The 13,150-nt window shown below is 42.7% G+C and overlaps 1 protein-coding gene across 2 annotated transcripts in view; it reads right to left on the reverse strand.

Moving 5' to 3' along the window:
• LOC110496518 (serine/threonine-protein phosphatase 6 regulatory ankyrin repeat subunit A) overlaps positions 1-10,952 on the reverse strand; it is a 58,035-nt gene extending 47,083 nt beyond the window's left edge. Inside the window, exon 1 of one of the 2 annotated variants that reach the window (XM_036953241.1) lies at positions 10,683-10,952. In XM_036953241.1, the coding sequence (XP_036809136.1) occupies positions 10,683-10,706 (24 nt within the window). In that variant the 5' untranslated portion in view covers positions 10,707-10,952. The remainder of the gene's footprint in view (positions 1-10,682) is intronic. The other variant, XM_036953240.1, reaches the window with a different exon arrangement.
• Between the last annotated feature and the right edge of the window lie 2,198 nt (positions 10,953-13,150).

The following is a 13,150-nucleotide window of genomic DNA, read 5'->3' on the forward strand; positions in this document are numbered from 1 at the left end:
TGTAAGACACAGAGGAGGTGAATGTACGATCTCCACATGTGTGGTTCCCATCGTGAAGCATGGAGGAGGAATTGTGATGGTGCTTTGCTGGTGACACTGGCAGTGATTTATTTAGAATTCAAGGCACACTTAACCAGTATGGCTACCACAGCATTCTGCAGCGACACGCCATCCAATCTGATATGTGCTTAGTGAGACTATCATTTGTTTTTCAACAGGACAATGACCCAACACACCTCCAGGCTGTGTAAGGGCTATTTGACAAAGAAGGAGAGTGATGGTGTGCTGCATCCTGGCCTCCACAATCACCTGACCTCAACCCAATTGAGTGGGTGTGGGACCTCAACCCAATTGAGTGGGTGTAGGACCTCAACCCAATTGAGTGGGTGTGGGATCTCAACCCAATTGAGTGGGTGTGGGATGAGTCCCAGTCTGAGGTCCTGAGGGCTCTGGAGCAGGTTCTCATCAAGAATCACTCTGTGCTTTGCTCCGTTCATCTTTTCCTTGATCCTGACTAGTCTCCCAGTCCCTGCTGCTGAAAAACATCCCCAGCGCATGATGCTGTCACCACCACGCTTCACCGTAGGGATGGTGCCAGGTGTCCTCCAGAAGTGACGCTTGGCATTCAGGCAGAAGAGTTCAATCTTGGTTTCATCAGACCAGAGAATCTTGTTTCTCATGTTCTGAGAGTCCTTTAGCAAACTCCAAGCGGGCTGTCACATGCCTTTTACTTAAGAGTGTCTTCTGTCTGGCTACTCTACCATAAAGGCCTTATTGGTGGAGTGCTGCAGAGATGATTGTCCTTCTGGAAGGTTCTCCCGTCTCCACAGAGGAACTCTGGAGCTCTGTCAGAGTGACCATTGGGTTCTTGGTCCACTCCCTGACCAAGGCCCTTCTCCACCGATTGCTCAATTTTGCCAGGCGGCCAGGTCTAGGAAGATTCTTGGTAGTTCCAAACTTCTTCCATTTAAGAATGATGGTGTTCTTGGGGACCTTCAATAATGGAGACATTTTTTGGTACCCTTCCCCAGATCTATGCCTCGACACAATCAGGTCTTGGAGCTCTACGTATAATTCCTTCGACCTCATGGCTTGGTTTTTGCTGTGACATGCACTGTCAACTGTGGGATCTTATACATACTGACGTGTGTGCGCCTTTCCAAATCATGTCCAATCAACTGAATTTACCACAGTTGGACTCCAATCAAGTTGTAGAAATATCTCAAGGACAATCAATGGAAACAGGATGCAAATGAGCTCAATTTCGAGTCTCATAGCAAATGATCTAAATACTTATATATTCTTTTAAAAAAATGTGAAGAAAAATATATCCCAAAACCTGTTTTTTTTTGTCATTATGGAGTATTGTGCGTAGATTGGTCCTCATCAATATACATTTAATCAATTTTAGAATAAGGCTGTAACGTAACCAAATGTGGAAAAGGGGAAAGGATGTGAATACTTTCCGAATGCACTAAGATCAGGATTTTTCACTTTTATTATCTTTTTGACAAGTATTTAACCCCTTGTTTTTGGCACTAAACAGTTTCAAAAGATTCACTGTACTTCCATTCATTTTTTCAACTGGTACCTGGGGACCTTCAGATGAGTCTTGTGAGAATCATAGAGAAAAATATGTGCGTGCTCGAGAGAGAGGGGTCATATTAGTGTGTACCCCAAACTGGTCGGACACTACAGACAAAAGTTGGCAGATCAGCTGTACCAAATTCAGACAAGTCCCAAGACGGTTGTGTGTGTGTGTGTGGGGTCTTGGAGCAAAACGGAGACGACCATTGTGTTCGTGAGAGTCTCATCTTTCAATAGAGGGGTCATAATATACTGAACAAAAATATAAACACAACATTAAACAATTTCAATGATTCATATAAGGAAATCAGTCAGTTTAAAATGCATTAGGCCCTAATCTATGGATTTCACAAGACTGGGAATACAGTAAACGGATGTGAAATGGCTAGCTAGTTAGTGGTGGTGCGCGCTAAATAGCGTTTCAATCGGTGACGTCACTTGGTCCGAGACCTTGAAGTAGGGCCGCGGCTTTTGTGGAGCGATGGGTAACGGTGCTTCGTGGGTGACTGTTGTTAATGTGTGCAGAGGGTCCCTGGTTCGCGCCCGGGTATGGGCGAGGGGACGGTTTAAAGTTATACTGTTAAACATCGTTGGTCACAGTTACCTTAAAAAAAAAATAAAACCAGTTCCTGGTGTGACCTCCATTTACGTCATGCTGCGCGATACAACTGTTTATTGTGGCCTGTGGAATGTTGTCCCACTCCTCTTCAACAGCTGTGTGAAGTTGGCGGGAACTGGAACACGCAGTCGTACACGTCGATCCAAAGCATCCCAAACATGCTCAATGCGTGACATGTCAGGTGAGTATGCAGCCCATGGAATAATTGGGACATTTTCAGCTTCCATGAATTGTGTACATATCCTTGAGACATGTTGCTGTGATGAGGATGAATGGCACGACAATGGCCCTCAGGATCTTGTCACGGTATCTGTGCATTCAAATTGCCATCGATAAAATGCAATTGTGTTCGTTTTCCATAGTTTATGCCTGCCCATACCATAACCCCACCGCCCCCGTCGGGCACTCTGTTCACAACGTTGACACAACGCCATACACGAGGCCGGTTGAACATACTGGCAACTTTATGTTGGAGGCGGCTTAAATTCTCTGACAACAGCTCTGTAGGACATTGCTGTAGTCATCATGCTAATTGCACAATCCCTCAAAACTTGAGACATCTGTGGCATTGTGTTGTGTGACAAAACTGCACTTTTAGAGTGGCCTTTTATTGTCCTCAGCACAATGTGCACCTGTGTAATGATCATGCTGTTCAATCAGCTTCTTCATTTGCCATACCTGTCAGGTGGATGGATTATTTTGGCAAAGGAGAACTGCTCACTAACAGGGATGAAATACAAATTTGTGCATTTGAGAGAAATAAGCTTTTTGTGCACACGGAACATTTCTAGGATCTTTTATTTCAGCTCATGAAACATGGGACCAACACTTTACATAGTGTTTGTATTTTTGTTCAGTATAGTTTGTAGGCCAAACCGTTCGGACGCTACAGACAGAAGACCGATTTTCGGGATGTCTCATGGTCTGACAAACACCGTTCTAGCTCCGACACCTTTTACCGTAGATGCCGAAGTGCGACATCTGCGGATTGAGACGCATCAGATCTCTAGCTTAAACTAATATATTTTTATGGGGATTTTCTGATTATGCTAACTCAATTTCCGCAGGGGCGCGGACATCAAATTCTAGGGGGGTTAGGTTAGATGGAGAACAGCGGTAAACAGCCATTTTCAAGTCTTTCCACAGATTTAAGTCTGGGCTTTAGCTGGGCCACTGAAGGACTTTCACATCCTTGTTCTGAAGACATTCACAGTATTGCTTTGGGTGTATGTTTGGGGGTCATTAACCTTTGGCAAAAATTTTACATTCCAGTCTCCCAGGTTGTTTGCACTCTGAAGCAGGTTCTAATCAAGGATTTGCCCCATTCATTGTTCCGTCTATCCTTACCAGTCTCCCAGTCCCTGCCGCTGAAAATAATCACAATAGCATGATGCTGCCACTACCATACTTCACGGTAGGGATGGTGTTAGACGGGTGATGAGCTGTGCCTGCTTCTCTCCAGACATTGTGTTTTTTATTCAGGCCAAAGCGTTACATTTTTATCTCATCAAACCATAGAATCTTTTGCTTTATCACCAGTCTTTCCCATGCCTTTCTTTGTTGCAAACTCCAGGCGTGATGTCATGTGCCTCTGTCTCAGCACTGGATTCCATCTGGCCACTCCCAGAAAGCCCAGATTGGTGAAGTGCTGTAGAGACTGTTGTTCTTCTGACAGGTTCTCCCATCTCCGCCAAGGATCTCTATATTTCTGTCAGAGTGGTCATTGGGTTTTTGGTCATCAACTTGACTAAGGTCCTTCTTGCCCGGTTGCTCAGTTTGTTCGGACGGCAAGCTTTAGACAGAGTCTGGGTAGTTCCACTCTAGAAATAGTTTTATAACCTTCCCCAGATATATGCCTCATCACAATTGTATCTCAGAAATCTACAGACAGTTCCTTGGACTTCATGGTATAGATTCTGCTGACATGCACTGTCAACTGTGGGACCTAAATCATGTCCAAACAATTGAATTGGCCACAGGTGGACTCCAATGAAATTGTAGTGACAGCAAGGATGATAACAAAAATAATTGGACGCACCTGAGCTCAATTTGGAGTGAGGAGTGTCATAGCAAAGGGGTGTGAATACATTTCTAAAAACATGTTTTCACTTTGTCAATATGGTGTAGTGTGTGTATATGGGTGATAAAAATCTATTTCATCCAATTTGAAATCAGGCTATAACACACAATGTGGAATAAGTCAAGGGGTATGAATACTTTCTGAAGGCACTAAGAATTCAACACAAACAGTAGAGAAATACAATATGAAAAAAAATAAGGAAAAGCTTGTCAGAAATCGGCTCAATGTTATTGGAACACACTAAACAAACAAAATGGAGATGTATGGATAAATCACTTCTCAGATATTTTTGGCTCTATAACAAAGAACAAAAACATGATAATTTACAAAACTTAGAATTAGCTATTAAAGACTACCAGAACCCACTGGATTCTCCAACTACACTGAATGAAATACAGAAAAAAAATTACAAACCCTCCAACCCAAAAAGGCCTGTGGGGTTGATGGTATCCTAAATAAAATTATATAATATATAGACCACAAATTCCAATTGCCTATACTTCAACTCAATAATATCATCCTCAGCTCTGGTATCTTCCCCAATATTTGGAACCAAGGACTGAACCCAATAACAAAATCGGGGGATATGGGTGAACAGCAACCTTGGGAAAATCCTATGCGCCTTCGGAAAGTATTCAGACCCCTTGACTTTTTCCACATTTTTTTTTTTTTACACATTTCAGCTTTAATTCTAAAATTGATTAAATAAAAAAAATCCTCAGCAATCAACACACAATACCCCATAATAAGAAAACAAATACAGGTTATACATTTTTGCAAAGGTATTAAAAATAAAAAACTATTATTAACATTATTTCTTGAGATGTTTCTACAACTTGGAGTCAACCTGTGGTAAATTCAATTTATTGGACATGATTTGGAAAGGCACAGATCCTGTCTGTATTTGGAAAGGCATGCACGTCTAGAGTAAACCTGGCTCCATCCCTACGGTGAAGTGTGGTGGTGGCAGCATCATGCTGTGGAGATGTTTTTCAGTGACAGGGACTGGGAGACTAGTCAGGATCGAAGGAGAGATCAACAGAGTAAAGTACAGAGAGATCCTTGATGAAAACCTGCTCCAGAGGGCTCAGGACCTCAGACTGGGGCGAAGGTTCACCTTCCAACAGGACAGCATAGCAGTGGCTTCGGGACAAGTCTCTGAATGTCCTTGAGTGGCCCAGCCAGAGCCTGAACTTAAACCCGATCGAACATCTCTGGAGAGATCTGAAAATAGCTGTGCAGCGATGCTCCCCATCCAACCTGACAGAACTTGAGAGGATCTGCAAAGAAGAATGAGAGAAAATCCCCAATTGCACGTGCCAAGCTTATAGCGTCATACCCAAGAAGACTCGAAGCAGAGTATGATAGCTAAGGAGATGGAAAAATTCTGGCGTGTTATACATCTTCAAACTAAGGGAAACCATGGCACCCGTGACAGAGGGAGAATCGTTCATCCATGGTTGTGAGTGTTCATGATGTCACTACAACAACTGCCTTTAGTCTTGAAATATTTGGTTGTTTAGTACACTACTCACTCTGTTTAGCACATGGCCTCACGTGAATCTTTAAAGAGATGGGTGGGGCTAAGGTTAAACAGGGTGTGAACGATGCTGAATAGATGTAGACAAAGAGCTCTCCAGTAGGTTTACCAAAACATTCCCAGGGCCATTTTCTCAAAAGTGGGTTTACAAGTCTATCAACTTTCAAAGCATAATTACTTTCCCATTGTTCCTCAACCGTAGTGTATGATATACCATTTTCTAGAGTCTCAACCTTTGTCCAATGTAAAAAACACCATTTCAAATTTTGCTACATAAGACCGAATCGAGCCGATCGGTCACATTTGTAATGTTTATTTTATTTTGAAACTTGTGAGTTTACTGTTAATTTATGATTGTTTACATTTACTGTACATTTGAGTCAGGGGATTGGTAATGTTCTCTAGTTGCGCCGTGATTGGCTCAGTGTTCTGTCAGTCATGGGGACATTACGTCACTGCAAAATGTACAGGTAGAGCTAGAAAATTGGAGCCCCTTGGGTGCTGCCATAGAGTTATATTAGAAGTGCCCATCCAAGAAGGCTCAAGGTCACTGGCCACAGATAAAATGACATGAAATCACGTTATATCTACCGTAGCTTTGATTGGACTGATCATGTCGACATCATACTTTCAAAATCTTAGCTACCAAGCTTGCAGTCATCATCATGAATCAAGTCGACAATCTAATGGCAAATCATTTTATGAAGATAAATTATACATAAAACTGGGAAATCTCAGACTTCAGTGAGTTCAAGACAATTGGGAACTCTGGGGGGGAAAAAAATAAGTCATCCAACTCTGTATTCCAAGTTGGGAACTCAGGCCTCTTTCTAGAGCTCCAACCTGAAGATCACTGACGTCATGATTGAACCTGGTTTATTTCCCAGAGTTCCCAGTTGTCTTGAAAGCACCATAAATCCAGAGAATGCCAAACTTTGATGACAAAGTTTGATGACCAAATTTGCCCACGAAGGACCACCATGCCATCTTCCTGTTGAAGTGAATACAGTACATCAAGGTGAGTCAAAAATGTCTTGTATGCTGCTGCAAAAATGATATGCTGTGTATGTTTTATGGTAAGCTGTTCATGGTAAGGGTGTTCCTCACCCTAATAAATTGTTCCCTTTCCCCCTCACAATTTAGCCTACTGTTCTGACTTGGTGGTGCACATGTAGCCTATAGCTTGTTTTAGGAAAATGTAATCATTGAATATTGTAAGAGCTTTCATTGTCTGTTTATATGTCCCCTTTATTTATCCTATGGTTCTGACTTGATGTACTGGGAGAATACTGTAAGAACGGCCCATGTTCTGAATTCTGTCGCTGTACATTTCAAAAGTGCTGAACAAATAGTTATATTGACTACATCCGTCCTAGCTCATTAATGTCTTAATTAAGCAATAAGGCCCGAGGGGGTGTGGGTATATGGGCAATATACCATGGCTAAGGGCTGTTCTTAAGCATGACGCAGCACAGAGTGCCTGGATATAGCCCTTAGCCATGGTATATTGGCAATATACCACAAACCCCCAAGGAGCCTTATTGCTATTATAAACTGGTTACCAACGCAATTACAGCATTTTAAATAAATGTTTTGTCATATCAGTGGTATTCGGTCTGATATACCACAGCTTTCAGTCAATCAGCATTCAGGGCGTGAACCACCCAGTTTATAATCAAAATTACAGATTGCCTCTTATGCGCTCGTTGTCCACTTATGCCATAGTCAGTAGAAACCACATTTGTTTAAGCAAGTCTATCCATAGACGGGACAGCAGTGGAGAAGCTGGAAAGTTCCTCGGGGGACATATCACCGACAAATTGAAATGGTCCATGCACACAGACAGTGTAGTGAAGAAGGCGCAACAGTACCTCTTCAACCTCAGGAGGCTGAAAAAAATATGGCTTGTCACTGAAAACCCTCTAACTTTTACAGGTGCACAATCGAGAGCATCTTGTAGGGCTGTATCACCACCTGGTACGGCAACTGCACTGCCCACAACCGCAGGGCTCTCCAGAGGGTAGTGAGGTCTGCACAACACATAACTACGAGCAAACTACCTGCCCGCCAGGACACCTACAACACCCAATGTCATGAGAAGGCAAAAAAGATCATCAAGGACAATATCCACTCAAACTACTGCCTGTTCACCCCGCTATCATCCAGAAGGCGAGGTCAGTACAGGTGCATCAAAGCTGGGACAGAGATTGAAAAACAGCTTCTATCTCAAGGCCATCAGATTGTTAAACAACCATCACTAGCACAGATAGGCAGTTGCCCACCTAGACTTGATATCATTGGCCACTTTAATAAATGGAACACTAGGCACTTTAATAATACCACTTTAAGAATGTTTACATATGACATAAGTAATGCGAGATATATACACTGCTCAAAATAATAAAGGGAACACTTAAACAACAATGTAACTCCAAGTCAATCACACTTCTGTGAAATCAAACTGTCCACTTAGGAAGCAACACTGATTGACAATACATTTCATATGCTGTTGTGCAAATGGAATAGACAACGTGGAAATTATAGGCAATTAGCAAGACACCCCCAATAAAGGAGTGGTTCTGCAGGTGGTGACCAGACCACTTCTCAGTTCCTATGCCTACTGGCTGATGTTTTGGTCACTTTTGAATGCTGGCGGTGCTTTCACTCTAGTGGTAGCATGAGACGGAGTGTACAACCCACACAAGTGGCTCAGGTAGTGCAGCTCATCCAGGATGGCACATCGATGTGAGCTGTGGCAAGAAGGTTTGCCGTGTCTGTCAGCGTAGTGTCCTGAGCATGGAGGCACTACCAGGAGAAAGGCCAGTACATGGACGTGGAGGAGGCCGTAGGAGGGCAGCAACGCAGCAGCAGGACCGCTACCTCCGCCTTTGTGCAAGGAGGAGCAGGAGGAGCACTGCCAGAGCCCTGCAAAATGACCTCCAGCAGGCCACAAATGTGCATGTGTCTGCTCAAACGGTCAGAAACAGACTCCATGAGGGTAGTATGAGGGCCCGACGTCCACAGGTGGGAGTTGTGCTTACAGTCCAACACCGTGCAGGACATTTGGCATTTGCCAGAGAACACCAAGATTGGCAAATTCACCACTGGCGCACTGTGCTCTTCACAGATGAAAGCAGGTTCACACTGAACACGTGACAGAGTCTGGAGACGCCGTGGAGAACGTTCTGCTGCCTGCAACATCCTCCAGCATGACCAGTTTGGCGGTGGGTCAGTCATGGTGTGGGGTGGCATTTCTTTGGGGGGCCGCACAGCCCTCCATGTGCTCGCCAGAGGTAGCCTGACTGCCATTAGGTTCCTGAGATGAGATCCTCAGACCCCTTGTGAGACCATATGCTGGTGCGGTTGGCCCTGGGTTCCTCCTAATGCAAGACAATGCTAGACCTCATGTGGCTGGAGTGTGTCAGCAGTTCCTGCAAGAGGAAGGCATTGATGCTATGGACTGGCCCGCCGTTCCCCAGACCGGAATCCAATTGAGCACATCTGGGACATCATGTCTCGCTCCATCCACCAACTCCACGTTGCACCACAGACTGTCCAGGAGTTGGCAGATGCTTTAGTCCAGCTCTGGGAGGAGATCCCTCAGGAGACCATCCGCCATCTCATAAGGAGGCGTTGTAGGGAGGTCATACAGGCACGTGGAGGCCACACACACTACTGAGCCTCATTTTGACTTGTTTTAAGGACATTACATCAAAGTTGGATCAGCCTGTAGTGTGGTTTTCAACTTTAATTTTGAGTGTGACTCCAAATCCAGACCTCCATGGGTTGATAAATTTGATTTCCATTGATGATTGTGTGATTTTTTTGTCAGCACATTCAACTATGTAAAGAAAAAAGTATATAATAAGAATATTTCATTCATTCAGATCTAGGATGTGTTATTTTAGTGTTCCCTTTATTTTTGAGCAGTGTATATACTATATCCTACATTATCTATTCTATACTATCTATTGCATCTTAGCCGCTCTGTCACTGCTCATCCACATATTTTATATATTCTTATCCCATTCCTTTACTAGATTGTGTGTATTAGGTTTTGTTGTGGAATTTGTTAGGTATTACCTGTTAGATAATGCTGCACTCTCAGATCTAGAAGCAGAAGCATTTCGCTACACTCGCAAAAACATCTGCTAACCATGTGTATGTGACCAATAAAATGTGATTTGAAGTGTGCTAAATCAGCTTTGTTTTTTTTACAAGGCAGTAAATAAGCCTTAACGAACAGTTTGTGGGCGCCGTTTGTCACCGTTAGTGTTGTGGCTTTGCTGGCATGCATCGATATTTTTTGTTGTTGTTGAGTTTGCCCCACCAAGATTTACATGCTAAAATTGACACGGGTGTGTGTATTCCTAAAAACACATTTCAGAAGAATCAAAACACCCTAGGAACTGGAGTTAAGGCAAGTGGAGTGTTAAGGCAAGTGTGTGTATATTGGAAGGATATTGGCAGACAGAGGGTGCATGCTCTTGTGAGTGGGCAGTACACTAAACAACTTATAGAGTGTCAAGGACCTTTGGATACACTCACGTGCAAACACCCATTTTGGACTTTACACCTGTTGCTGACCAGCTGAGAGTTATCTGTCGTGACTTTCCATGTAGCTATGCTTTGACAAACTAATTTTCTGGCAAAAATAAGTTGGCTAAAGCAATATAACTTACATATCTACCAGGCTTTAACTTCGGCTAAATATATAGCTAGCTAGCTAATTATAAGAGTTTCGAGTCGTTTTTACTTTATACAAACGACCCAAATGTAGGCTAACTTAGCTAAACGACAAGCCGTTTCTTTCAGTAACGTTATCTAGGATAGTTGCTAATTAGCCCACAACCTACCTGGTCTCGAATCTTTAGAACCATCGTTTTTCTTGGTTCGCCGATGTCTTAGTTTTACCGGCGTGTCTAGCTAACCGGCTGCTGAGGGTTATGGTCCGTTATAGTCCCGTTTGCATCACGCTCTCTCCTTCCAAAGACAGGCACACAAGAAACCAAACAAACCCAACAACATAACAGCCGCTAGTAAAAAGATTATTGATTGGCTAGAGGCAAGTTCCACCCAGGAGCAATAACGATGCTGGTTAGTCAGCTGCAGATGAGCGTTGGGAATGAGGGATTCGTTTATATGTCCCGGGTTACCCAGTGTGTGGAGTTTAAACCGGGTGAAGTGATTGCATTTGTTTTGGAACCAGGCTGCCTACCTGCCTGCCTCCAGGGCGTGAGCCGGGTGCCCCGCTCTGGCCGACTGCGATGTCGACTCAAAACTACAGTGACGCAAAAAAGCATGTGGAGTGATGCGTAGGATTCTGTGTTTTCACATGCAAAAGTGATTGTTTTTTGACAAAAACGGCTTTATCTGCCTTCCCAAGGAAAACTAGTTTGAAAATTCAAAAATGTATTTTATGGAAAAGAGATCTTGTATGTTTCTGGACAATGCACAATGATGCCCTGTTGACAACATGACCAAGCCAGATTTTGAGAAGGGCATTCCTCTCTGCTTTCGCCGATGGTGACGAGCAATTTCCCGGTTCAGCCCTGGCCAGCCCCAGCCAGCGTAATAACTCCTTCCGTGTTTCATTGGGGAAATCCATTTAGAAAATATTTGACATAACGGACCTAGAATAAAAATGTGGGATAGGTAGGCAAAGGGGAGCAACCTTCACTGGGGATGGGAACGGGGACGACACATTATGAAATTGCATTTTTGTCCCCCACATTATGACATTGCATTTTTGTCCCCCACATTATGAAATTGCATTTTTGTCCCCCACAGGTTTATCATTGGAATGGGATACAAAACGAGGCAATGGTGTGCTTTAGGACCATGCGGACCTCTCCGAGCGGGCGGATGTTTAGAGTATAACACAACTGGAGAAAAAAAACAATATACATATTTGCCCCCACTTCTAAAACCAAAGTTGCACCCGTGGTCATAGGTATACTGTATGTGCATCTCTCAGATTTGACAATTGATTGAAAACTCCCACTATTAATCATTATGAAATAGATTAGTTCAACTGTAAACGCCAACTGTAGATAGTAACTCTAAACAGCAATTCTAATAACTACTTTTGAGGAGATCTTGTGAAATAAAATCCCTAGAACCTGTCAAACACTGAGGGGATTCGATTAAGCTGGGTGCCCAGGTAAACAAAGTCGGCTCAAAACAAAAGTGACGTAACTAAGTACGTGTGGAGTAATGAGTATGATTATGTGTGAGTATGTGTTTTCACATGTAAAAGTGATATTGCTTTTGATACAATACAATATTACTATACTTCCCATTCAAAACTAGTTTGAAAATTCAAACATATTTTATGGAGAAGAGATGTATATTTCTAGACCACGCACTATGCTGCCTTGTTGAACACTTCCAAGCAGCACAGATTTTTGCTTGTTTTGAGAAGGGCACTCCTCCCCCACCGCTTTTGACCGGTCATGTAACGGGCCATAGACTGGTGCTCTGTGGCAAAACAAAACTACCTCATGAAGCTGGTTGCGAGAATGCCAGGAGTGTGCAAAGCTGTCATCAAGTCAAAGGGTGGCTGCTTTGAAGAACCTCACATATAAAATACATTTTGATTTGTTTAACACTTTTTTAGTTACCACATGATTCCATATTTGTTATTTCATAGTTTTGATGTTTACAGTATTATTCCACAATGTAGAAAATAGTAAAAATAAAGAAAAACCCTTGAATAAGTAAGTATGTCCAAACTTTGGACTGGTACTGCGTAATGCATCAGTAAAGTAGATACAGTCTCTTGGTCAGGGCCAGTTATAGCCTTCTGGGGGCCATAAGCAAAATTTGGTGCCCCCCCACCTCTCAGCTAAACATTTTAGTGGCCACCCTCTTGACAGTGGAGATATATTTTTTAAGTACATTTCCTTTTAAAGCACGTTTTCTGCGATTCTACACATTTTGTCATGGAGCGGAGAAAAAACGTAATTTTATAACACATTTCCTGCAGTTCTACCCATTTTGCATGTTTGTTTTAAAGATGCACTATTCGAATCGTTCGCCTAATTTCAGTTTATGTGACATAACAAGCAAGTATAGTGTAGAGAATCATTGTACCATCTGAACTGCTGTGAAATATATTTTCCATAACCAAAAATATAGTATTTTCAACTGTTTGAAGCTGGTGTACAAAACCAAAAGATGTATAAACAAAAATAGCACACATTGAACATATCTACCACTTCTTAGACTTGCTTTCAATGTGAATGACAGATCTATAACACATTTATTTCTATGTGAATTTGGTCAGGTTCACCCAAAAAGTTACACATTGTAGCTTTACAGC

This window comes from Oncorhynchus mykiss, chromosome 18 (assembly GCF_013265735.2).
Source record: "Oncorhynchus mykiss isolate Arlee chromosome 18, USDA_OmykA_1.1, whole genome shotgun sequence".
NCBI lineage: Eukaryota > Metazoa > Chordata > Actinopteri > Salmoniformes > Salmonidae > Oncorhynchus > Oncorhynchus mykiss.